Source organism: Cajanus cajan, chromosome 4 (genome assembly GCF_000230855.2).
Source record: "Cajanus cajan strain Asha chromosome 4, NIPB_CcT2T_4, whole genome shotgun sequence".
Taxonomy (NCBI): Eukaryota; Viridiplantae; Streptophyta; class Magnoliopsida; order Fabales; family Fabaceae; genus Cajanus; species Cajanus cajan.
Genome location: NC_138520.1, coordinates 47674994 through 47702800, shown reverse-complemented (window position 1 = coordinate 47702800; position 27807 = coordinate 47674994). Strand labels below are relative to the sequence as shown.

At 31.4% G+C, this 27807-nt stretch overlaps 4 protein-coding genes across 5 annotated transcripts; all 4 read left to right on the top strand.

Annotated features, from left to right (window-relative positions):
* Window positions 1-3179: 3179 nt before the first annotated feature.
* On the top strand, window positions 3180-6989 carry LOC145956811 (putative serine/threonine-protein kinase PBL20). 2 transcript variants are annotated; one of them, XM_083072516.1, is made up of 6 exons: window positions 3180-3996; window positions 4078-4152; window positions 4555-4685; window positions 5252-5306; window positions 6198-6316; window positions 6689-6989. In XM_083072516.1, the coding sequence occupies exons 3-6, from the start codon at window positions 4651-4653 to the stop codon at window positions 6723-6725; spliced, it is 246 nt and encodes an 81-aa protein (XP_082928642.1). In that variant the 5' UTR covers window positions 3180-3996; window positions 4078-4152; window positions 4555-4650; the 3' UTR covers window positions 6726-6989. The 2 variants fall into 2 exon arrangements, with proteins under 2 accessions (XP_082928642.1, XP_082928641.1); XM_083072515.1 differs by lacking the exon at window positions 6198-6316 and having other exon boundaries at window positions 3181-3795; window positions 3909-3996.
* Window positions 6990-16086: 9097 nt separating this feature from the next.
* Window positions 16087-17755, top strand: LOC109793550 (hydroquinone glucosyltransferase). Its single transcript, XM_020353015.3, has one exon. It carries the CDS (start codon window positions 16216-16218, stop codon window positions 17620-17622), a length of 1407 nt encoding a protein of 468 aa, XP_020208604.2. The 5' UTR covers window positions 16087-16215; the 3' UTR covers window positions 17623-17755.
* Window positions 17756-17891: 136 nt separating this feature from the next.
* On the top strand, window positions 17892-24252 carry LOC145956812 (uncharacterized). The gene is made up of 6 exons (XM_083072518.1): window positions 17892-18926; window positions 22597-22858; window positions 22932-23135; window positions 23220-23457; window positions 23540-24040; window positions 24113-24252. Exons 4-6 carry the CDS (start codon window positions 23257-23259, stop codon window positions 24221-24223), a joined length of 813 nt encoding a protein of 270 aa, XP_082928644.1. The 5' UTR covers window positions 17892-18926; window positions 22597-22858; window positions 22932-23135; window positions 23220-23256; the 3' UTR covers window positions 24224-24252.
* Window positions 24247-25718, top strand: LOC145956813 (uncharacterized). Its single transcript, XM_083072519.1, has 6 exons — window positions 24247-24375; window positions 24449-24616; window positions 24684-24788; window positions 24867-24939; window positions 25020-25115; window positions 25202-25718. Exons 1-6 carry the CDS (start codon window positions 24341-24343, stop codon window positions 25289-25291), a joined length of 567 nt encoding a protein of 188 aa, XP_082928645.1. The 5' UTR covers window positions 24247-24340; the 3' UTR covers window positions 25292-25718.
* The last annotated feature ends 2089 nt before the right edge of the window (window positions 25719-27807 follow it).

Sequence of the window (27807 nt, the reverse complement as noted above, 5' to 3'; positions counted from 1 at the left end):
CTTTTTTAATGCCTTTTTTTGGTGAAAGTAAGGATCTTTGTCCTTTTTTTCTGCTATTCTTTATGCTTTTATATACTTTTAACAGAATGTGAGTTCCAAAAGAATAACTTTTGATTTGTAAAGGTATAAAGCATTAATTTGAACATTTAAATTTGTTTTTCACAATTAATAATAATTGTTAGAAACAGTTTGTATGCTTTATCTAATTAACTTCGTCTTACAAATGCTAGTACTTCATCTTACTAAGTCTGAAACAATGACTTTTATAGCGTATTTTCTTACTAAAAAAAGTAGTGTTTGTTAAAAACTTATAAAACATGAAGGATCTAAAATCGTCTTTTGACTTAACAAAAATCAACGAACACTACAAAAAAAGCCAATTTAGCCACCGAAATTAGCGACCGATTTTTTTCCGTCGCTAATAGCGACTTAATTAGCGACCGAATCCAATTTAGTTGAAAATCTTATTTAGCGACCGAATTAGCGACCGATTTTTTTAGTGGCCAATAAACGGTCGCTAAATTGGTTGCTAAAATAACAATTATTGGTTAAAATAGCGACGGAACGGTTTCGGTCGCTAAAAGAATAAAATATTATTATTTATAATAATTTTAGCGACCAAATTATAAATCGGTCGCTAAAAAATAAAAAAATATTATTTATAATAATTTTAGTGACCAAATTAAAATCGGTCGCTAGTTATTATAAATAATAATATTTTTTATTTTTTTAGCGACCGATTTTAATTTGGTCGCTAAAATTATTATAAATAATAATATTTTTTATTTTTTTAGCGACCGATTTTAATTTGGTCGCTAAAATAATAAAAAAATTATTATTTATAATAATTTTAGCGACCAAATTAAAATCGGTCGCTAAAAAAATAAAAAATATTATTATTTATAATAACTAGCGACCGATTTTAATTTGGTCGCTAAAAAAATAAAAAAAATTATTATTTAAAATAATTTTAGCGACCAATTCAAAATCGGTCGCTAAAAAAAATAAAAAAAATTATTATTTATAATAACTTTAGCGACCAAATTAAAATCGGTCGCTAAAAAAATAAAAATATTATTATTTATAATAATTTTAGCGACCAAATTAAAATCGGTCGCTAAATAAAATTTTTTTAAAAAAATTCAAAAATATTTTTCTTTTAATTGAAAGCAAATATAAAAATATATAATATTATTTTTATAATGATAAAATATTAATGATAAGAAATAAAAATCATTATCCTCCCAATAAAATTATTTTTTTAAAATAATAAAAAATATATAATTTAAAATGGACAATTAATATATCATGATGTATTAAAAAATGAGAAACATAATGCTATAAAAGAAAATTAAATAATAATCTTTTTAATTGAATCTTTTTTATAAAAAAAATTAGACTAATTTAAATAATAGTTTATCTAGAAAATTTATTTATTTTTCTCTTGAGAAATTTATTTATCTTTTATCATGCTTAATATTTTATTATATTATTAGATAATATGAAAATACATAATTTATTGTTCTTTCCAATTTTGTTAAGGTAAATAAACTTCTTTTCATAAATCTTATTTTATTTTAATTATTATTTTCAAAATTGACTTAAACATCTAGTTCAATTGATATAAACATGCTAGTTCGATCAAATTAAAAATAATTGGCTTATATAAGGATTAATAAAAATTTATCAAACAAATCTAAAATTGATAAAATATAATTAATGTTTCATTAGTTTAATAAATAAAAATTATAAAATAAAAAATGTATATATAAATATATACACTAATAACACATGAGATCAATTATTTATTAGAATACGTTATACCATCTATTTTCAATTATGCTCATACTACTTTGAGGTAGATATTGCTTCTTTAAGGAGACATGATTCTATTATTGTATATGAATATGATCCCACCATGGGAAACTGATTCAACAACAGCCATATTTTGAAATATTTTATTTTATTTAATGATACCATGTGAAATACCATGTGAAATGTATAACCTATTTTCATAATTACAAAGACTAAAAAAAAATTCAGTTATAAATTTGAGAGATAAAAGACAAATTTTCTCAACATTTTAAATACTAAAAATATTAAATAAATCATTACCTCAATACCTTAATACTATGTTTGGATAAAAAATTCGAATTAAGTAATTCATTTGTTTGAATAATTTCAACTTCTTTGAAGTAAAATACCTTGTTTGGATAGAGAAATTATAAAGAATTTGAAATTCATACATTTGTAAAAAATTTTAAAATAGTAAAATTTCAAATTTTTAAAAAAAGTAAGAATTTGAAATTACTCATATTTTTTTTTCTTATTTCACTCATATATTTTATCTTATCTCTTCATGTTTTTAATTATTGAATATTAAAAAATATTTTTAAAATTATTAAATATTATATAATATTATTTTTTAAAATTATTAAAGATTTAAAAATTAGTTAATATTTATTTTTATAAAATTTAATTTAAAAATGTTAACATAAAAATATATTTTTAAAATTAATTTTATCATAATAAAATCAAATTATCATATCTAACTAAACAATTTAAAATTTAAGAAATTTGAACTGACTTATCCAAACAAAATATTTTAAGAATGATAGAAATTGAAATCAAAATAATTCAAATACCAAAAATTTGAAATTCTTTGAATTTGTAAAATTTCTCATCCAAACACACCATAATTGTTAAATATGTTAAAACATTCACATATCATGTTTAATAATAATTGAAATATTTTGAAATACTAAAATTTTTCAATTATAATTTTTTTATACATAAAAGTGCATTTAAGTTTTTAAAATATAGGTCTATTTTTTTAAAAAAAATTCTTATAATATTTTAATAAAATAAGTACCTTTTTAGGTTTTAATGTGTTTGTTTTTTTTCAATAAACAGTTTTGTGTTTTTTTTAAAGAAATAACTCTCATCTACTAATTAAAGAATTGTTATTTTTAAATATTTATTTAAAAACACTTGCTTTTAAGTTTAAAAAAATGGATCCTATCTTATATTACATCAAAATAAATCTAGTCAATTTACCATAGATATATAATTTAATAAATGCATTTAATATTTTAATGTGATGGTCATTAATTAATGAATGATTTTAATATAAATAGTTGTGAAATGGGCGGGGTAGGGAAATAAGTACAGTAACAGTTTTGGTGATAGGGTTTGAGCGCGCGATTGTGTCACTTTCCTCAAAATAAGTTTTGGTGCCAAAACTCTCCGCACACTAAAAATCTATTTTAGTTTTTTCCCTCTCATTTCAAACCCTTTCTCTCTCTCTTTAAACGCTTTTCACCTTCCCTCTTCTTCTTCCTTCTTTCAAAACCCTAACTCCCACACCAATTTCTTTTCCCTAATTTAAAACCCCAACGCTTTCTCATTCTCCCAATTCAACGCGCTTTCCTCACCAAAATCGTGCCTAATTTTTCAACCTCGTCGCTGAATTCAATGTGTCTCTCACTGCCTTCGCCCGCTGACACCGCAGGGGAGCCGGTGGATGCTCCTCCCGCACCGAATCTCTTTCTCCAAACCCTAGAAAACGCCGAATCGACCGTTCACACTGCTCTACACGCACGTGATCGCGTTCACGCTGTACGAGTTGGAGACCATAACGAAGAGCTTCCGCGGCGACTACATCCTCGGCGAGGGAGGGTTCGAACCGTTTACAAAGGCTACATTGATGAGAACGTGAGAGTGGGACTCAAATGGCTACCTGTAGCGGTCAAAGTGTTGAACAAGGAGGAACTGCAGGGACATTGCGAGTGGCTCGTGCATTTTGCGTCTTGCATTTTGCGTTTTGCGTTTTGCGTTTTGCGTTTTGCATCTTTTTTTATTTTAGTTTGTCTGGTTAATTTTTTTGTGTGTGTGTTTTTGTGGTGCAGACGGAGGTGAATTTTCTAGGGCAGCTTAGGCATCCTAATCTGGTGAAGTTGATTGGGTACTCCTGGCACTCTTCTTCAGATCTTTCAGGTTCTAACTTTGCTCAATTTTTTCTCTTTTGGTTGGTTCTGTTTAGATGGTGTCTTGATTGAATATTTGACCCTTTTTCAGGTCATCGGAAGTGAGGGTTGGGGTGGACTCTATAGTGGGCTCAAGCCTTCTCTTCTTGGAACTGTTGCTTCTCAGGTTATCAAGTTTCAGTTTTTAACCATACCCCATAATAGCCTTTGCCCATTATTCAGTATTCACCATTCATAAAGATGCAAAGTTCAAGGCTTAAGGCCCTATTTGAATAATTTTTTTTAATAAATACAAGTTAAAATGGATTAAGTTTATCTTACAAGTTAAAATTAATTTATCCACTAGTTAAAATCAACTTTTGTATAAGCTAAATGAGAGAATTTCTATAAATTAGTTTATGTATAAGTTGTATTATAACTTAATGAGAAAATTTTTATTCATTTCATCTTTTTATTTTCCCCTGGTATATAAGTGTATGAAAAGTTTATCAAAACATGTCTAAAATGTGATACGTGATGTGCTTTTCTGTGGGGTTGTTATCTAAATGCTTATTTTAAATGTTATCAGGGCATTTACTATTATTTCTATCAAGTTTTCAAGAACAAGGCTGTGGCCATTGCAGCTGCGCGGAAAGTGAAAGGGCATGGAAATGGTATTGTTGGGATGTTTGGTTGGCTTCTTGTGGCTGCAATTGATGGGTGAGCACTCCATCATGCCACTTTTGTTTGAATGTTTCATTTCATACTACTCTTGTCTATGGTGTGTTTATTTGATTCATAATGGAAATAATTTATTTCCATTATTTTTGTTGTGGCCTGTTAACTGAGACAGAATATTTGATGGATCAAATTATTAATTTTAACTTTAGATTTTATATGATTCTTGTTTGATATAAAGCCTTTTGTACGCCTTCAACCATCAATTTAAGCCTTTTGGTGATAGTTGATTCTTGACATAACATCAGAGTCCCTATGACCATGTGGTCGAGAATTCAATCATCACTGTCCTCATTCTTTTAAATAGAAGTGCCTCAGGCCTAAAGGGCTCTTGCCTGAGGAGGCAAGTTGGCAATTTTTAAAGTTTTTATTATCTGATACATCAATCATTATTCAATATGATTTTGTTCTGATTTCAGACTGCCAAAAAATTTTAAGATTATTTTTGATATGTAAGTAGTCTTTAATTGCTTATGTGACGTCTATCATTTCTTTTATTTTTTGAAGCATGTTTATCTAAAACATGTTTATACTGATCTTGGTGCCAGTCGTGCTTGGGACATGAGAACAATGGAATCTCTTTGCCGAGCATGTAAATATGCAGTGAGTAAGCTTGACCATTAACTCAATTCCATTTTCACAATGACAATATGTAGAAATAATTAATAATGCTGAGACAATAGTTGGTATTGAGTCATTCAATTTGGAATAGGCATTAATCTTATATTTCCTTTTTACTGCAATTTTTGTGTGTGGTTGCAACCCATGTTTATTATGGCTTAATCTGTCATATGTTCATTATTATATTCAGATTAAATATTTTGGAGGTACCTACTTTGTGCATTTAAAAAATACTTCTTGGTTTGAATGAACAAGAAGTGGGTAGTTCTCTCTAATCTTCATTTCTAGATCAACATTTCCTGCATTTTTCTTGGTTGGTTCAAGATTTTGTAACATGCTTTTTTCTGGTATTTAGTGGTATCATATCATATAAGCAGAATAGTAAGAGTGTATTTCCATGAAGCAAACAACTAAGAGGTAGTTTTTTTTTTCCTGATTCAACTTGTCAACTTTCAAATATCATGTGTTGATTAATCAATTGGCTGGTCAGAAAATGGGAAAGCATTTTTTGTAGAAGAATTTAAAAATCTCTTCATTAATTGGGGCATGAAATTGAGCAAGTAATAAAGCTTACCGTTTGATTTGGGTTTTCTAATTTCAAATATCTTGTTTATTTTACTTTTGGCTTAGAATTGAAATTTCTTACTACAATTTTAAATTTCAATAATTTGTAAAAAAGCAGTATTAATTTCTTACTATAATTAAATTCTTGCAAAATAAAATTTAAAATTAATTATAATAATAATATTATAGGCCAAATAGTACTGTTGTGAATTTTATTACTAGCCCAGCTAAATAAGACTACTAAACAATAAGTCTCCTAAAAGAATAAGAATCCTAATATTCTAACAACTATTATAATGTATCATATAGGGGCTCACAAAAGGCTCATTACTTCTCCTCCAGTTGCCGTATTTCCTCCTCCCCTTGCCGTATTTCCTCACCCCCTTTGTGTTCATGTTGGTCTTGTTCCCTCAAACAAAATTTACCAGGTTGGTCAGAAGAGGGGTAAATTTAATGCTTTAATTAAGCAATAATAGTGGACCAAATGCCGACTTTACAAATAATGCAGTTCTTGATTTACATAAATAAATTCAGTTCAGCTTTTTTTAGTTTTAAGTGTTATATTTTGCTTTTAAGTTATTATAGTTGGTAATGCATCATATAATCTAGCTATAAAGTTGATTCCTTAATATAGGGGGCTTAGTTTTCTTTTCAGTTTGCAGCTTGAATTTTTGTTCATTCTTGATGAATTCTTCATTTTCATTATTTCTTTTGTTCTGATTACTTTTCAGTTATCATTTGCTATGTGTCATTCTTGAATATGTATGTATATCCTAATTGCTTGCATGATTGTTATGCAGCGTAACTACCGGTTCTTCTTCATGTTTGTCTTCTTAACTACACTACTTTGTATATATGTTTTTGCGTTTTGCTGGGTCTATATTAGAAGAATTATGGCATTAGAGGAGCAACAATTTGAGTTGCTGGGTTGTGTTGGTCTACTTTGTAACTTGACAAACCAAGACTTATCAATATTGTTTTTGATGTAGTAAAGCACCATCTTTTTATATGTTAAAATATTGTGGTTTGTATACTTGTCCTTTTTATTTTTCTTTTAAATTCAAGAGTGCATCTTGCATACTAGAGGATTATTTCTTTTAATGGTTTGCAATTTAGTTTACGTTTATCTTTGTTTGGAGTAAAATATGGATCAATTTTTTTTGTAGCAAAGGAACTTGTTTTATTTTTTATTTTGGTACGAGTGTTATTGTTTCATTGTTAAACAGGTTCAAAATGAAAATAAAAATAAAATATATAGTGTTTAAGGTATAAAATTAACGATCATGTCTAAAAATAAAGTAAGCCTAGCAACAAAAAAAAATCAGTTTTTTTTTTCAAAAATAAAATTATGTTTAACGACTGATTTAGCGACTGAAAAAAAATTAATTTTTATTATAATAAAATTTAGCGACCGATTTAGCAACTGAATTGAAAATTATTTTTAAAAATAATAAAATTTAGCGATCGATTTAGCGACTGAATCAGAAATTATTTAAAAAAAAATTAAAAAAAAATACTTAGTGACCGATTTAGTGACCGAAATGAAAATTATTTTTTTTAAAATAATAAAATTTAGCGACCGATTTAGCGACCGAAATTAAAAATAATTTTTTATTTTAAAAATTGTTAGCGTCCGACTTAGCGACGGAAAAGAAAATCATTATTTAAAAATTTAAAAATAAATAACACATTTTAGCGACCGATTTAGCGACCTTTTTTTCGGTCGCTAATTTGGTCCCCATAGACTATGGCGACCATAATTGTAGTGACCAATTAGCGATCGAAAATTTCGGTCGCTAATTAGCGACCACCAGTATTTCGGTCGCTAAACAACTTTGCGACCAGGGTTTTTGCAACTACTTCAAATCGGTCGCTAATTCGGTCGCGAAAGTAAATAGCGACCGATTTAAGTAATTTAGCGACCGATTTTTGTGGTCGCTAAAATCCTTTTTTTTTGTAGTGGAAATTATATAATCATAAGAAATATATAACGATGATGGGTCACTACTAGAAAATTTAATATTTGTTACGAATGTTTGTGACAGACAAAATATCTTCACTAATAGTGATGAATTTTGTGAGGGAATTTTAATTTTTGTGACGGACTACCATTTATTGAAGTTTTTGACGGATTAAATTTTGTCTCTAAAAGATTCGTCACAAAATTTTCGTCACTGAATAAAAAAATAAAATTACTGATGAAATTTGTGACAGATTAAGTTCCTCTATAAATACTCCCTCACAAAAATGTGTCACAATACTATAATAAATAAGTCAGTGACAGATTTTGTGCCGGAATTTTTGTCAACATTTATATTTTGTCACAAATAGCTTAAAATTTTTTATGACGAAATTTCTGGGGAATTATTGATCCCTCTCAAAATATTAAATTTTATTTATGAAATTTTTATATGTAAGAATTATATAGAATTAAAGAATATATGTTAAATAATTTTTTTAAATTATGAAAAATTTATCCGTCAGAAAATTTATATTTTTGATGGAAAACAAATTTGTAGGAAAAGTTATATTACTGATGGAATATTTTCGATAAATTTATATTTGTCAAAAATCTAAGAATTTTGTACGAAAATTGACAATCATATATTAAAAAAGGTCAATAAAACTATATATATATATATATATATATATATATATATATATATATATATATATATATATATATATATATATATATATGAGGAGCGTTATAATAATACCAGTATAATTATTTTTATTAAGTATTACACCGCTCAATAACTTTATATTAAATTAGAATTTTGTAAATCCAACCCTTAAATTGAAAATTCTTTACTCTTAAATCACATATACAAAATTTTATATTAATCCAAGATGATTTGATACTTCATTCTTATAAAACAAAATTAACGTAATATATAAATTACAAAATATACTAAAATATGAACATTTTGATTACCTTCACGATGTTGTTCAATTTTAACAAAATTTGATATAAACATATAAAGTGATATGAACTTTTAATCTAACGGTTGGATTTAAAAAATTTACATTTAATATAAAGTTATTGAGCGATGTGTAATACTTAGTAAAAGTTACACCAGTATTAGTATATATATATATATATAGAGAGAGAGAGAGAGATAGTGGAGGAATTAAATAACTTACAAAATAACTCTCGGTAAAGTTATTTCGCTCAATAACTCATGGTGTGTGTTAAATTTCATCGATCCAATTGTTAAATTAAAAGTTATTAAATTTTAATAATAATTAATATAGAAAAAAATAATTAGCTTTGGAATAAATTATTTGCTAATTAAAAATATAATTGAAACATTAATTATTTTGAATTATTTAACTAAAATCTTATTGAAAATTTACTATATGATCTTAATATTTTTGTATAACTAAAATCTAGTTTTAAATTTGATGTGAAAATATTATGATATAATTAGACAAGATTTTAAGTTAGTATTTTAGTAATGATTGATAATTAGAAAATAAAACAAGGATAAATGCATTTTTTTGAATTTTATAACTTTGATTTAAGATAAATAAATATGGTAAATTATTTAATAATTTATTTAAAATGTTAAAATTTAATTTATAAGTATGTAATAAATAAATATTTATAATTTTATAAATTATATTATCTTTATAAATTATAAAAATAAATAATTTAAATTATAATTTTAAATAGAAATAAGTAGATTGTTAATTATAAAAGTAAGTATATATAAATAAAGATTAATTAAATATATTATTATTATTATTATTATTATTGTTATTCGCAATATAAAATTATTATATATTATTATAGTACAAGTATGAGATTGTATAGTTGATGATGACTTAAATGAATTAATTTGTACAAGTTATACTGACAACATGCATATACATTTTGGTAGCTTATCTCATCAAAACTTCACAGTTAAGCTTGCTTTACTTGGAGTAATATAGGGATAGGTGACCTTTTGAGAAGTTTCCCAGAAAGTGTGGCAGTAAGGATAAAACACGCTAAAATTAAAGTGAAATATCGTGAAATAGAACCCTCGAGAGGCCAACATCTCTCTCAACTTGTGACGTTAATAAGAGACACATATCCCTCACAAATTTGTGACAGAGTTAATCCGTCACAAATTATTTATTTGTGACAGAGTTAATCCGTTACAAATTGTGACAGAATTTTATTAATTTATGAACATTTAATATTAGAAATTAATGACGAAAAATATATTATTTGTGATATCTTAATTCCGTCACTGATTGTGACGAACTGAAATTATCTGTCACTAAATATTTTGTGACGCCAATTTTTGTGACGAAATCGGTTTTGTCACAAATTTCGTCACTAATTTGTTTTGTAATGGATTTTATAAAATTTAGTGACGGATTCGTTCCCTCTTTAATTTTAATTTTTCTAGTAGTTTTTAATTTGTGGGTGTTGAAGGATTGATGATATATGTCTATTTTTTTTTGTGTTGTGAAACTAATTTGTGTTTTCTCGTTTTGAAAGAATCAAGACTAAAAAAAATATTTCTTTAATTCATAAGCAACTTTGTTTATTTAAGAGTCATTGTCTATTTTTAAAATATATTTTATGTCAAGTTATCACTAATGAGAGTTGTTAATAAGCACTATGGTTAAAAACCTAATTTAGTCCCTTATAATTTTTTAAAGTTTCAATTTAGTCCCACTTTAATTTTTGGTTTCAATTAGGTCCCTAATAATTTAAATTACTACATTGTCGGACCTTCCGTTCAAATTTCTTAAACGGAGTTAACTATTTTCCACGTGGATGCCACGTAAATGCCACGTGGCAAGGTCCCATACGTCTTCTTTTTGGCATCTAGAATGACCTGTTCTAAAACTGGAACGACCTGTTCTGCTTGCACTCATTGTGTGTTAATTTTTCATCTAGACAGCCTATTCTAGATGCATTATTTAACACACAACGAGTGAAGGCAGAATCACCCGTTCTGGATTCAGAACGTGCCGTTCTAGAACGCCAACGCTACTACATATACCACATTTAGTAACATTTATGTGCCAACATGTAACAAAATGTTACTAATTTCTCTTAATTATATATTTTTGTAACATTTTTAACAATAAATGTTACCAATTCATTTGAATTATATTCTTTAGTAACATTTTTAATCATAAATGTTATTATTTTATTTACATTATATATTTTTTCTTGACTTTCTAAAACTAAATATTATTAATTTATCCAATATTTTAAATATTTTTAATAATAGACTTTACTATTATTTACTTAATTACTAATTTTACATAATAATTATTGTTTTTACTTAAAATCTATTTTATTATTCTTAAATAAAAAACTTGATAAAAACGTTATATGCTGCGTTTCTCCACCAAAATAGGAAAAAGAGTACAGAGTTCTTCCCTGTTTCTCTTATCTAAGCTATGGCCACGTTCTATTTCGGTGAGTTCTTTTTAATCAATAGCAATGGCAACGTTCCATTTTTATGATTGTTCTTTTCATCTCTCATTCTACTCTCTTATTCTTCACGATCGGAAGCCACACACACTCGCATTGTGACCTAGTTTTCGAAGCATTCAAGTAAGTTTCACGATTTTTAATTTTTCTCAACATTTTCATTAATCTAATCTTTGATTGAATGCTTTAATTGAATCTTTTATGATTCAGTCTTCGATCTTTCTCAAGCCGAGAAGGAGACACCAAAGCATCCAAGATGCAAAAAGAAAAAAGGGCATTTCCTCTGACAGGGTTTAGTCATTTGCTAATTACATTGACAGTTCAATTTCCATCACTTAGTTCCAAGATATTTTTACTATTTTAGAGTGGAAAATTAGCCTCAGTTAAAATGCTTTCATTCAATAATTTTCATAGATCTGCTTATTAAAGAATTTATTGAGACTAGAGATGAAAGTATGACATTTAAGCAAGACATTACTGGAAAATAGGATTTTTTATATTAGGAAATGCAAGATATAATTATTTATGTCTGTGAGTGAATAATTCTAGTTCTATTTTCTTCATTTAACAATTTTCAGGGGTTTTTACATTTTTATGTCAATATCACTATTTATTATAGCACAATAAAACTATATATAGTTTGAGATTGACCATTGACCACATACAAGTACAAGGTGTATGGAAAGAAATTCTAGATTGAATGGTGATGACCTGTTATGATGTGAAATTTTTTTTTAAAGTTCTAGTATTATATACTTTGTTCTTGTATTTCTAAATTGTGTTTAAATGTAGCATAATAAGAAGTATTTAAATGTAGCTCAGTGTTTGGCCTAGCTTAGCTTAGTTTGAATTGTACGGAGACATTGTTCTCAAATGACCATTTACCTGAATGAAAATGGAGGAGACATGAGAATTTCCTCATTTTCCAGTTCTGTGCATAACTCTAACACATGTTTACCAAATTTTAGATGATGTTTTGGTGTTTCTACTTACGCTTGTTACAGTAAAAAAAATGAATAAAAAGACATGAAAACCTTATGGTCAAATTTCACTCATTTCTGCTACATATTTCTTAACTGAAAAGGTGGAAATTTTGAACAAATTTTCTCATCTCTGTTTCTATATTTTCTCTCAAGTTTTGTCTCTGTCATCTTTTTTGTTTGTTTTCTCTCCGGAGACTCTAGTCTCTGTTTTATTAAAGCTCAGACACTGTTTCTGGCCGCTTCCATAATAAATGTGTCTCTGTTTCTGGCTTTTTCAGTATTTCTCAGTTTCTTTTACATTATGCAAATCAAACCATGTCTTTCTGACTATTTCCTGGTTTCTTCGTGTGCAAGATATCATCATCGCACAATCAGTATCTATGGTAGCCCTAATATTTCATTTTCACATGGTTTCGAGCTTTTACTAGCTAGAAAACATTTTTATTATATTTATTGTACTTAACAGACATAAGTTGTTAACTTCCTTTTGTCTCCATTTCACCGGTCCTTTTTGTGTATTTTACATTTTTTTAACAAGGTTTCCTAGCTTTTGCCACTAGAAGCTTCAGAATCCAGTTCGTGTCTATGACAGAATTTTGGCCATCACTTATCATTGATAAGTGATAACTTGGCAACATTGAGCTTCACATACTCTAGGACACAAAATGGAATCGTTAACCCAATCACAATCAAACAATCCCGAGTTAAAAAATAGGTTGTCAAGCCAAATCTCTCCCTCCCAACACCCTAAAAACATAAACAATCAACATAGCCCTCAAACACTAAACTAGAAACTCCCAACAGAAAGTTTCCACTTCTTTAAGCTGAAAGTTTGTGTGATGATAGTATACTGTAAGCATTTTGAATTATAAGATTTTGGCTCTACACAACACAACTCCCAACAGAAAGTTTCATTATTACATCAAGAAGACCCTGAAGTACAAACAGAAAAAATCACCATTACTACTTCAATAGTCTGTTTAGTTGCATGTATGTAATAAAAAGTACAGAATTTCAACTTAGTCAGTTTAGATAATTTTTTTCATAAACACTTTAGAAGAAAAAAATATAAAAGAAAAGTGAAATAAGTTTCTTTATAAGATAAAATTAATTCATTCATTAGCCAATTTGTAGAAACTCTCTGATATTAACTTCTTGTGCAGGTACATTTTAAAAAATGATAGATTTTACAGAAGTACACAGGGGAAAAAGTTGGTCATGATGAAAAATATTTGCTAGCAATAATGTAACATTTGTACTTATGCTCTAGAGTACAATTTGAGTGTTGTTCAACTACAAAGTTAACACAGATTTCTGAAAAATACAAGGGTTAGCCATAGCAACAAGCACTTGCTCAGTATCTTTGTCAGAGTATACTCTTCAGTTTCAAGTTGCACGCCATAGCTATTTATAGTCTAACAGAGAAATGATTATGGTTTGCAGGCTGATTTGTTTTTAGCACCTCAGATAGATGCAGCAATTAATAGATTCAAAGTTGACATGGTATTGTTCTGTCTATGGTTCAACGTGTACCATTTTGGTGGGGAATGAAGGGCGATAATAAAATGTTTGAATTAAATTGCTTTGGTTTTGGTATCATTAATATAGCTTCATGCTTACAAGTGTTACAATATAGTAAGTTTTCAATTCATTGTTTGAATTAATAAGGAAGCAATGGATTCAAAGTTGTTATGATTTAGATGTTTAAAACATAAATTTGTAACATTTGATAAATGTGGCAAAAGGTGTCAATTGACAACATTTATAAAATGTTACAAGTAATATGCTAAAATGTTACAAAAGATGTCAATTTGTAACATTTATAAAATGTTACAATTGGTATGTTAAAATGTTGCTAAAACCTTTTAGCAACATGGACTTTATACTACATTTGTAAAAGTGTTGCTAATTATGATTGGTAACATTTTTCTTATTTTGGTAACATTTTTTAAATGTTGTTAAATGTGAAAGATGTTGTAGTGCAACCACATACGTATGTTCGACAAAATGTAGCAATGTGGTTCAAAGATTGAAAACAAAAATTCATAACATAACATATAATAAGAAAGTTCAAAGAAATTACTAAGGAGGGAAATAAAACCATGTCCTTTCATCCTTGACTGTATAGTGTCGATTTGGTAGTAAGTGGTTCGCTCCAGTTTGACTAACAATGAAATAAAATCTGCCACCATTGTCCTTAGTGATACACTGCATTGCATAACAAGTATTATAATTAATACTTCTAGGAGCTCCTATATCTGCAATTGGTCCAGAAATGGTGTATAGCCCAAATGTTTAGCAATTGAAGTTATCAATCCCCCATTGACAATATTACCAAATTTAATGTTTGAAATGCTTTGTACGTTCGATTTTTTTTCCTTGCTTGATTCATAACCAGGATTTAGAATCACAAGCGTGAACTATAATCATTGACCGTTTGCGATTGGCGTTCTAGAACCAAAACGGGCCGTTCTGAAACCAAAACGACCCATTCTGATTGCACTCATTGTGTATTAATTTTGCATCTGAAACGGCCTGTTCTAGATGCAAAATTAATACACAGTGAGTGCAAGCAAACCGGATCATTCCGGTTTCAGAATGACACGTTCCAGATGCAATAAAGAAGACGTATGGGACATTGTCACCTATGCATCTACGTAACATCCACGTGGCCAACAATTAACTCCGTTTAAGAAATTTGGACAGAAGGTTCGACATTGTAGTAATTTAAATTATTAGGGACCAAATTAAAACAAAAAATCAAAGTGAAACTAAATTGAAACTTTAAAATATTATAAGGGACCAAATTAGGTTTTTAACCTAAGCACTATTAATTGTTAGTAAGATAAACTACAAACACTCTCCATTAGAGATGTTTTTAGAGAGTGAATGATTTAACTACAAGATTTTAATCTATAATGTTTTTTTAGTATGTTTTTAATTACAAGAACCTAATTAAAAAATTGACAAAATTATGAGAATCTACAAATTAATTTAACCATTATTTTTAGTCTAAGATGATCCTAATTAGAGAGGAGAGAAAACAATATTAAATATGAGAGAAAAATAGTATAAGGATAGCTTTAAAAAAATGTAAAACTGAAAAAAAATTGAAAAATAAAAAAAATTATGCAAGTTATAAATTTATTTTTTTTAATCTTGATAAATTAATTATTATTGAAATCTTATACAAAAGAAGAGGATGTATATAATTTGTTAAGTAATAAACTAACATGAAATTAGATTAGATTATAAAAAGAATGATCGAATTTATTAATTAAACTTATTACAGTAATAAAAATTATATATAACTAATCCAAATGTGAAAAGAAACGATATTCCAACCATTGAATTTCCAACGTATGTTTCAAAGTTACAATCATTTTCCATTTATTTACATTGGTGAAAGTTGAAAAACTAAAAGACAAGAACAATACCCAAAATGAAAACCATAAGAATTAAAGAGATTGAATTGAAAATCAAAGCAAAAAGACTTTAGAAATTAAGCTGCTAAAAGTCTTCGGGCCTTCCAATGATAGAGGTAGAATGTAATAGCAAAGTTTCCGTTTGAAAGCAACATCGAACCACATTAATTAAACCACGAACAAATTTCCACAGGATCAAGAAAAAGATGAGAACTAGGTCCAGTGGAAACCACGTACGCAGTTTAGTTCGTATGCGCTGACATCATCATGTCTTGCACTGTGTAAATAACATTAAAATAAAGAAAGCTAGCGAATCTAAGATCTGCTACATGTAAATTCTTGTTATATTATGTGTATATTGGAGAACAAAAAGTGACTGATTTTCAATATTATATTTATAAGAGAACTCTTTCGTCATAACGATTTAGTGAACAAGCAAAAAAACTTTGGTCCATACTCTTTAGTTAGCATCTATGGAGAAACCAACCCACGTAGCTCTTGTTTCAAGTCCTGGTTTCACCCACTTGGTCCCAATAACTGAGTTTAGTAAGCGACTTGTGAAGCATCACCCAAATTTTCATGTGACTTGCATCATTCCCTCGCTTGGGCCACCCCCAGAATCTTCCAAAGCCTACCTTAAAACTCTTCCTTCAAACATACACACCATCTTACTTCCTCCCATTAACAAAGAACAATTGCCCCAAGGAGTACAGCCTGCAACCCTTATTAAACTCACTATTACTCATTCTCTGCCATCAATTCATGAGGTCCTCAAATCCCGATTCTCCAAAGACCCTTTAACTGCCTTGGTGGTAGATGTTTTTGCGTGTCAAGCCTTGGAATTTGCAAAGGAGTTCAATGCCTTGTCCTATGTTTACTTCCCTACTTCAGCTTTGGTACTGTCACTGATTTTCCACGCTCCAAAATTGGATGAGGAAGTTTCAAGTGAGTACTCAAACCTTACAGAACCTATAAAGTTACCAGGTTGTGTACCAGTCATGGGGGTTGATCTTCCGGATCCAGTCCAAAGTCGATCTAGTGAAGTTTACAAGCAGTTTCTTCAAACTTCCAAAGCAATGGTTGCAGCTGATGGGATTATTATCAACACCTTCTTAGAATTGGAACCAAGTGCTATAAGAGCGTTGGGAGAGTTTGGAGATGGGAAGATCAAATTATACCCAGTGGGACCCATTACACAAAAAGGGTCAAGCAATGAGGTTGATGAGTCAGATAAGTGTTTGAGATGGTTGGACAAACAACCACCTTGTTCAGTGTTGTATGTTTCATTTGGAAGTGGTGGAACACTCTCTCAACAACAAATCAATGAGTTAGCTTGTGGTTTGGAATTGAGTTGTCAAAGGTTCTTGTGGGTTTTGAGAGCACCAAGTAATTTAGCTAATTCAGCTTATCTTGAAGCTGCAAAGGATGACCCTTTTCAATTCTTACCAAGCGGGTTTTTGGAAAGGACAAAGGAGAAAGGTTTGGTTGTGCCTTTATGGGCACCTCAGGTTCATGTCCTTAGTCACAATTCCGTTGGTGGATTCCTAACCCATTGTGGTTGGAACTCGACCTTGGAAAGTGTTCAAGAGGGAGTGCCTCTAATAACATGGCCACTCTTTGCAGAGCAGAAGATGAATGCAGTGTTGTTAAACGATGGACTTAAAGTGGCATTAAGGCCAAAATTGAATGATGAAGGCATAGTTGAGAGGGAGGAAATTGCAAAGGTGGTAAAGTGTCTGATGGAAGGGGAAGAAGGTAAAGGAATTTACGAAAGAATGAGGAATCTAAAAGATTCTGCTAGTAATGCATTGAAGGATGGTTCTTCTGCACAAACCTTGCTTCAATTGGCTAGTCATTGGGAAAATTTGAGTGGGATTTAGGAAAATAGATTTTGGGTTTATTTTTATATCTTTGGTCATTACTTCAATATTTCTAATTAGTTGTGTTTTGTTTGTTTTTCTTAACTTGTTTGCTTCGTGAAGTTGAAATAATTGATGTGTGATTTTTGAGATCTATTGCATCTTTGAAACATCACACAAACATTTTAATTTGTTTTCATAATATTTGTTGGCATTTTTATCGCATGGTTAGATTGAGACCAAGCTGAATAAACTTCAACTAAGCAGCTCCAACATGCACTAGTGGAAAAATTAAATTTAAGATCAGAGTTTTAAGATCGGTTACAAGGTAACTGATCTTAAAAGTGACGCGGTGAAAATTATGTAAATAATATGAACATTTTTAAGATCGGTTAAAATTTAACCGATCTTAAAAGTACTTTTAAGATCGGTTATTTTATGACCGATCTTAAAAGGTATGTCTCACACAACTTTTAAAATCGGTTACAAAAGAACCGATCTTAAAAGTTATATCAGACATAAATTTCAAGATCAGTTATTTTATGACCGATTTTAAAAGTGCTACTTTTAAAATCGGTTATTTAAGAACCGATTTTAAAAGTGCTACTTTTTAAAATCGGTTATTTCAGAACCGATTTTGTATGTATTATACAAAATCGGTTCTTAGATAACCGATTTTAAAAGTATCGTCAAAAATCTTTTATCTTTCCCTCCATTCTCATTCTCTTTCATTTTTCCCTTCATTCCTTTTTTTACTCTCTCATGCTCTCATCTAAAGTCTCCAACTTTTCATTTTCTTTGCAAAACTACTATATCAAGGTAACATTCTCTTGCTCTTCTCGTGTCTCTACTTTTGTTGTTGGTTTATTCTGACTACTTTCGTTGTAAATTTTGAATTTAGGATTCTGCAAGGAGCACGGCCCGTTCTGCAAGAAGAACGGACCGCACTAGTGCAAAAAGTGGCTTTTACGTCTCCTAAATTACGTTAGAATGGGCAAAGGCCGACGTTATAAAAACGCGGTGGCACAACCGTAAATAAACAGAAGATAATTTACGTCGGCCTGGTAGGGGTCCGACGTAAATTATCAGTTCTACATTGGCTGTGTACCTGCCCGACGTAGAATTGATAATTTACGTCGGACCACTACCAGGCCGACGTAAATTATCTCCTCGTACTACAAACCTCCAAATATTCTCATATTCCCGCGCGCCTTCTACTCTCCTTCTCTTCTCATATTCATTCTCATATTCTTGTACGTAAGTTTCGGAGGCCCTTGTTTGGACACATTGCTCTCAGTCTAAGTCCTTGAAGAGTTTGCACTGAGGTAACTTTCATTCTCATATTCTTCTCTTTATTTTTGTGTTTTACATTCATCTGGAACGGCCCGTTCTGCAAGGAGAACGGTTCGTTCTGCATGGAGAACGACCCGTTCTCCTTGCAGAACGGGCCGTTCTACAAGCAGTACGGGCCGTTCTGCAAGGAGAACGACCCGTTCTGTTGGAATTTTTGTTGTTGTAATTTGTTGATCTGGAACGGCCCGTTCTGATTTCAGTACGGGCCGTTCCAGATGCATTAAAGAAGAGACTTTTTTAGGCGTTGACCTTTAGTTTACCATCAATTTTTTAGGGTTGTAGTTTAGGTTAGAAAATTTATGAATAACTGAGTCAATAGTTAATTTGTGTTAATATATAGATAATGAATCGAAGTTGGATGAATGCAAGTCGCATTAGTCAAGAGTACAGAAATGGAGTTCAAGAGTTCTTACAATTTGCAATAGAAAATGGGAAACCCATCAAAGGGGCATATTATTGTCCATGTGTTCGATGTTTGAATCAGATACGTCAAGAAGTTGGAGAAATACGTGATCACCTGTTTATATATGGTATTGTCAAGAGTTATACAGTATGGACATGGCACGGAGAAATATTAGACATTCCAACAGTGTCAACAACTGAAAATTTTGAAAGGATGGACGATAACTTATAAGAGATGATACGTGATGTTGGTGAAGAAAATTTTGAAAGAGCACATGTGTATGATACCTTAAAGTCTGATTTTAGCAACCATTGTACCCAGGATGCAGTATGTTTACAAGATTATCAGCAACTTTAAAATTGTTTAGTTTAAAAGCAAGAAATGGCTGGACTGATAAAAGTTTCACAGAATTGTTGGAGTTATTGAAGAAGATGCTTCCAGAAGATAACACGTTACCTAATCGCAACCATGAGGCAAAAAAGATACTATGTCCAATGGGTTTGGAGTATAAGAAGATACACGCGTGCCCTAATGATTGCATATTGTATACAAATGACTTTGCTACACTGAAAGTGTGTCCCACATGTGGATTGTCGCGGTTCAAAAAGAAAACCGATGGAAGTAATGGTGAGGAAGAAATAGAGGGTCCCCCTGCTAAGGTCTTATGGTATTTTCCAATAATACCTAGGTTTAAAAGATTGTTTGCCATTAAAGAGGATGCAAAAAACCTCACATGGCATGAAAATGGTAGAAAATGTGACAACTTTCTTCGACATCCAGCTGATTCTCCGCAATGGAAGAGGATTGATGAAACATTTCCAGAATTTGGTGCAGAGTCAAGAAACTTGAGAATTGGTTTAGCTATAGATGGCATGAATCCTTATGGGAACTTAAGTAGTAAACACAGTTCATGGCCAGTTTTGTTGATCATTTATAATTTGCCTCCTTGGCTATGCATGAAGAGAAAATATATTATGTTGTCTATGATGATATCAGGTCCCCGACAACCAGGAAATGACATAGATGTGTATCTTAGTCCATTGATTGATGACTTGAAAATGTTATGGGACACAGGAGTGGAGGTGTTTGATGCATATCGTGAAGAAAAATTTACCATGCGTGCAATGTTATTTTGCACAATAAATGATTTTCCAACATATGGTAACTTGAGTGGGTATAGTGTGAAGGGTCATTATGCATGTCCTATATGTGAAGAAAACACAAGTTATACCCAATTGAAACATGGGCAAAAGACTGCGTACACTAGGCATCGTAAGTTTCTTGTTCGTAGTCATCCATACCGTAGATTGAAGAAAGCATTCAATGGAAGTCAAGAGGATGAAATTGCCTCGACACCGCGCAATGGTGAAGAAGTATATCAACGGGTGAAGAACATTAACATTGTGTTCGGAAAGACGCAAAAGAAGTCAACTGAGAGAAATATCTAGAAGAAACGATCAATATTCTTTAATCTTCCTTACTGGTGCAAGTTAGATGTTAGACACTGCATAGATGTGATGCATGTGGAGAAAAATGTTTGTGATAGTGTAATTGGGACATTTCTAAACATCAAAGGAAAGACTAAAGATGGAGTGAAAGCACCACAAGATTTGGTGGACATGGGTATACGTTCTGAGTTGCATCCTCAGTCTATTGGAAGACGCACTTACTTGCCTCCAGCTTGTCATACTCTATCAAAGAAAGAAAAAAAAAGCTTTTGTGAGTGCTTAAGCAGTGTGAAAGTTCCACAAGGGTACTCCTCAAATGTTAAGAGTCTGGTGTCTATGCAAGATTTGAAGTTGATTGGTTTAAAGTCTCACGATTGTCATGTGTTAATGCAACAACTTTTGCCTGTGGCTATTTGTAACATTTTACCATCTTCAGTTAGAGTTGCTATTACTCGATTGTGTTTATTCTTCAATGCCATTTGCAACAAAGTAATTGACCTTGTAAAGTTAGATGAGTTAGAAAATGAAGCAATCACAATCTTGTGTCAATTGGAAATGTATTTTCCACCTTCATTTTTTGATATCATGGTGCATTTGATAGTTCATTTGGTTAGGGAGATTCGATTGTGTGGCCCGGTTTATCTTAGATGGATGTACCCTGTTGAGAGATATATAAAGATCTTAAAAGGATATGTCAAGAATCAATACCGCCCAGAAGCCTCTATTGTGGAGAGGTACATTGCAGAAGAAGCCATTGAGTTTTGTTCAGGGTACATGTCGAAATCACAACCAATAGGAATTCCCAAGACTCGACATGTTGGGAAACAATTTGGTAAGGGTACTCGAAGTTTAAAGATTAGAACTGTGAGTCGAACAGAAGTTGACCAAGCACATTTGTACATATTGAACAACACTGATGAAGTAATTCCTTACATATCAGAACACATAGATGAAATCAAGATAGCACACCCCCGGATGACTGAGAAATGGGTATTGAATGAACATAACAAGAGTTTCTTAGCTTGGTTTAAGAAAAAGGTTTATGGTGAGGTTAATGCTTCTGATACATTTTTGAGACTCGCGCGTGGGCCTAACAACGATGTCATTACATTTGGTGGGTATGACATTAACAAATATTGTTTCTATACAAAAACAGAAGATGACAAAAGTAGAGTACAAAATAGTGGGGTTACAATTCAGGCTGAGGCTGTGCACTTTGCTAGTTCAAAAGATAAAAATCCCATTATAGCATCCATGAGTTATTTCGGAGTCATAGAAGACATATGGGAAATTGATTATGTTACGTTTAGAGTGCCTGTGTTCAAGTGTAAATGGGTTGATGGTAATACAGGTGTGCGGACAAATGATTTAAGATTTACTTTGGTTGATTTGAATAAGGTCGGCTATAAGGATGAACCTTTTATTATGGCATATCAAGCAAGACAAGTTTTTTATGTAAAGGATCCATGTAATGAGAAATGGTCAGTGGTCCTCGAAGGAAGAACCATGCATGGAACTCACGAAGATGAGTCTCTAGATATGCATGAGACACCGTCTTTTTCAAGCAGATCATTTGGTCCTATTGCGGACAATGAAGTGGACGAAATACATGCTATTCAAAGTGATCATGATGAAGGAATATGGGAAAACATTCCAACCTAATAGGTTTCTGTTTATGTATTATTTGTTTTTTTATTAGTTATTTTGTTGCTATATTGTTATTATCTTTTTTACTTTATTTGTCTATTCAGTTAATTCATTGTTTTAATAATGACAGTTTAATTTTTTCAGGATTATGGAGGATTCTGGGTCTGGCAGTGGAAGGAGGGAAAGTAGATCTGTCACCCGATTGTCTGGGTTGACAGCTGGGCGCATTGCCAAGGAGAGGACACCGGTTGAGGTGGATCCTCGTTCTAGCAAGGCATCAGGCCCAAATGCTGCCAAGTTTAAGAGCTATTTGGGAGTCCTAGCTCGACGACATGTTTCTATTATCATTCCATCATGGGATGACGTTTAGGAGGTTGACAAGAACCTCATGTGGCAGGATATTCAGGTATATACTTTCACATCCTTTCAATATTATATAACTTAAATACATTATTTATTATTTGTTGTTATTTTCATAGCAAAATTTTCACATTCCCAACACTGAGGGCATGAGGAGGAAGATGTTATCTGCCCTTGCAACCAGGTGGAGAGACTTCAAGACTTTCTTGACATGGGAGTATGTATTTGGAGAGCGCCAAAATGAGACTCCCTATCTAAAGTACCAGATCACTGATGAGGAGTGGATGCAATTTCATGCCACTCGATTGGACCCTTCGTGGCAGGTTAGCTATTGATAACTTTTACATTGACACAAATACTTAAGGTATATTTTAATTTATCTCATTTTCTTTTTTGTATTATTACAGGCTAAAAGAATAGCTGGCCAAGAACGACAGGCCAAGAATGATGCACCCCATCTATTGTCAAGAGGGGGATATGAAAGAAAAAAAAAAGCAAATGAAGAAGGCTAAGGCACAGACAGCAGGGGTTGAGGATGCTGACCGTGTGGAGTCACCTCCCTGCCATGAGATGTGGATAGCAGCCCGGACAAAACCAGATGGGCAAATGACTTCTGAGTCTGCAAGAGTCGTTGCTAGTAAAATAGTAAGTAAAAATATACAAACTAAGACTCTTCATTTCAACTCATTTAATTCATAAGAATTTTTAATCTTCCTTATTGTTGCAGGAGGGTTTAGTTGAGCAGAGCACTGTCAACTCTTGCAGTCAAGAGGTTATAGAGGAATTGGAGCAGAGATTGGAGATGCAGTTTGAAGAGAAACTGAAGAATATTGAAAAACAGTTTGAACAGAAGTTTGAACTTTTGGCTCGTTCTCAGCAACAGACTGCAGTTGCTCATGATGGTGTTCGAGTCAGCACTAAAGGGAGTTGTGCTGCTCCAGATCCCTCACCGGATCAGACTCACACTGATGTACCAAACCAGTGTGAGTTATATGTTGAGGATGACCCCCCACGGTTAGTGGCTATTGGCCGAGTATTTGAGGGTGGCTCAACCATCCATGGTATCCCTCTACAGCCAGACTGGACACGGGTTGTGGTTGACCAAGTTCAAGATGCTGCTGCTCCAGTGCCTTTGCCCAATACAGAGGTTCAACTAGTGGGGCAGGCAACCGGCACATTCTTAGCTTGGCCAAAACGTTTGGTCATGCCGCTTTCAGCACGACCAAAGGTAATTATATTATTGCTCTTTTAGATTCTTATAATTCTATTATTTTTTAACTAATTTTGATTATTTCTTTAGGATTTTATCAATCGTGGTAAGGAGGTCATGAGAGAACCTCATGTTCATGATGCCAATATCGCAGAAGCTGAGGATGATCCCATATCTAAGCTTCTAATCAAATTACCATGATTAAAGAAGCAGCCAATTCAATTGCAGTGGGACATTAGAGTTTTTGGAGTTGATAGCTCTGATGTTCCACTATACATATCTCTGCCTGATGCATTAGAGATTGTTGGGGGAAACTCCATGTTAAATATATCTGTCATACAGTTGTGGGCCATGTAAGTCATATTTTCTTTTATGAGTCTAAATTTACAATAATTACATTTAACTTATAATAATTATTTGTGTTAGGTACATGGAAAAATTGAGTGTGGAGCAAGCACAAGCAGAAGTATATGGATTTATTGAGCCTCAATCCATCCAAAAATCAGGAAACACTCAGGTCCAGATCCAACAATATATGCAAACATGGATGAGTGACTCAAGAAGACATATATACATGGCTCCATACATTGACGGGTTAGTTTTTTAATTGGTTTTTTAATCATGGTAATTTTTTAACTGATTTGTTTGTCATACAATGTAGGTCCCATTGGCAGTTAATGGTAATCATTCCTAAGGAATATACCGTGGTGTGGTTTTGTTCACTTCATCGAAAACCAAGCCACGAAATTAAAAGCCAATTACATGGGTAACTAAATTTTTCATTATGTTCTAAAACTGTAATTATATATATTGGCTAACATTTGTTTTTATTTCAATTAATTAGAATCGTGTCTGGAGCTAATATATTAAGTGGAAGAGCCAGATCATCAAAGTCATTGCATTTCATATACCCTAAGGTTAGCAAATTAATTCATACAGTCAATAATATTTAAATTTATTGACTTTGGAATTAATAGTTATTTGTTTCTCATTTTAGTGTAATAAGCAACAAGACTCGTTTGAATGTGGCTATTACATCATGTATTGGATGAAAGCCATAGTTTCTGCGGGTATTATTGATTCTTGGGCGCAGGTAATTCATATCAAAATTTATTTAACTATATTTACCTTTAGAATAATTAACATTGCATATTAATGACACTTAAATTACCCTTTCAGGTCTTTCAAGATTCATCTCCGTTGCCCGAAGATGAGATGCTCAAGATAAGAGAACAATGGGCAACTTTTTTTCTAAGTTTAGTTAGTTAGATATTATGTTTATAGTTTGATAGTAGTTAGTTTAGTTAGTTAGATAGCATTGACAAACATGTTTTATAGCTTTTTTAGGATAATAGGATTTACATTGTCATAATTTATGTTTTTTAAGATTTATATATTATTTTCTTTTTGTCATTCAATTTTGAAATACAATTTGAATTTCTATTCTGGACTGTCTGGTTTAGATTTGGTATTCTGGATTATATTTATATGCAGGTGTTGGGTATATCAATTTACAAACGTTTTTAAAAAAAAACTCCCACAATTTACGTCGGACATGGCCTTGTCCGACGTAAATTTACGTCGGGCCTTGCAATGACCGACGTAAATTTACGTCGGACAAGGCCATGTCCGACGTAAAATTGTGGCATGATTTTGCCCTTTTTTACGTCGGTCTGGCAAAATCCCTGACGTAAATTTACGTCGTCTTTCAGAGGTGATGTAAATTTACGACTCCCGTATTAACATCGGACCCTTTTCCGACGTAAAAGGGTCAAAATACACGACGTAAAAGACCCTTTGTGTACTAGTGCCATTCTGCAAGGAGAACGGACCATTCTGGATAAGTTTTAACTCGTGACAGACTATGATGGAACGACCCGTTCCAAACAATAGTTTTAGGCCTTTTTAACAACGTGGAACGGCCTGTTCTAGTTTTGGAACAGCCCATTCCAGTTTTATTTTTTTGGGGGGCTAGACTTTCCAGATCGGTTATAAAACAACCGATTTTAAAAGTTGACTTTTAAAATCGGTTAAATAACCGATTTTAAAAGTCTAATTTTTAAAATTGGCTCTTTTAAAATCAGTTAGAGAACCGATTTTAAATATTAAAAATAACCGATTTTAAAAGCTTTTTGTCCACTAGTGATGATTACAAAATTTGCGTATTAGATTAGGTGATTTGACTATCAAAAGAGGAAATCAGCCTTTCGACTAAACACAAGTCGTCAAGTTTCGAGAGCTACTATTTGGTACATGAAATTGACAAAAAGTAGTAATGAAAGATAAAAACAGAAAGCAATAACAAGAGTTAAAATAAAACAATAAATTTGGAAATTAAATTAAATGATTGGAAATATAATTGTTTTGAAAAAGATAATGTGTTTGATTGATTATGTCTTTCAAATTTTGAATACATGAATTTATATTATATTAATACATCAACCAACTTGTTGTCATGTATTCGTATTTTTCACCCATTATTCAAAGCAACCTCTCACTATTTAGCTAGTTTGATCCGATTTTGACTAATTTTACATTTAGTGCTCACCTCCCATTCCTATTTTTTAAGGATATCCTTCAATTTTCCTTAGATCCTTTCTCCATAGTGCTTCTCAATCATTTTGGAATGTGGTCCTTGGCTTTTTGGATCACATGAATTTTTTTTTTAAATTTTAAATACAGTTTCAACTAACCTTATCTCAATATTTTTTTTTGTCAAAATCAAAAACCAGGATTTTCAACCAAACTTTAAGATGTTATCCTTTTGGCGAAACATCATCAACCTAACAATTAATCAAAAACCAAGATTTTCAACCGAACTTTAAGGTGTTATCCTTTTGGCTAAACATCATCAACCTAACAATTAATCAAAAACCAAGATTTTCAACCAGAATTTAAGATGTTATCCTTTTGGCTAAACATCATCACCTAACAATTTTCTAGTGGTAACAAATGCTACCTTGTATCTCAAAGTTAATTGATTGATATGAAATGTTTAAGACACACTCATTATGATCATATTGTAGTTACCCACAGATGGTTTGGACTTCATTTTGAAAATATCACTGGCTTTAGGATACCCTAAGACCAGACTAATCCTTCACCAATGATTTTTGAAAAAGGTTCAACAGAGTCACCACAAATATTTTACTCAAAACACCGGAAAAAGAAAAGTGTTTTCAAAAATTAATTATGGCCTTCATAGCTAGAATCAGGTTCGGGGGTTGGTTACTTGTGGTAAAGGTATTAGGCACCCCACAACGTCCTAACTTGGTACCCTATGATAAATTTAGCATAATAACAAAGATGGTTAAATCTTTACCCCTTTTAGCGATTTAAACATTTATTATCTACAAGATTATTTATTTATTTATTGCACGGGAAAAACATTATGAATAAAGAAAATAAAAAAGGAAGAGGAAGAAAAGAGAGAATAAAAACCTCCATAGCAAGCTTTTTATAGAAGAATCTTGAAAATGCATAAAAGGGCATGTTTTTGGCAACCTTTTGCTCTACAAAAGCCTTACAAACACTTAGAAATTTACAGAGAGAGAGGGGGAGTCAAATCTGACATGTGTGTGGAAGAGTGAGCCCTAGGCACGCTTATATAGGCACTTAGGGAAGGGGAATGATTGTTTTCAACACTGAAACGACCATTATGCACCTCAAAAAGGCATATAAAATCCCTAGTTGGAATGACCATTCCAAAACTAGGGTTTAGTTCAAATTTTTAGTTGGGAATGAGCGTTCCAAGGTTGGGAACGACCATTCTGTGCTGAATTAGG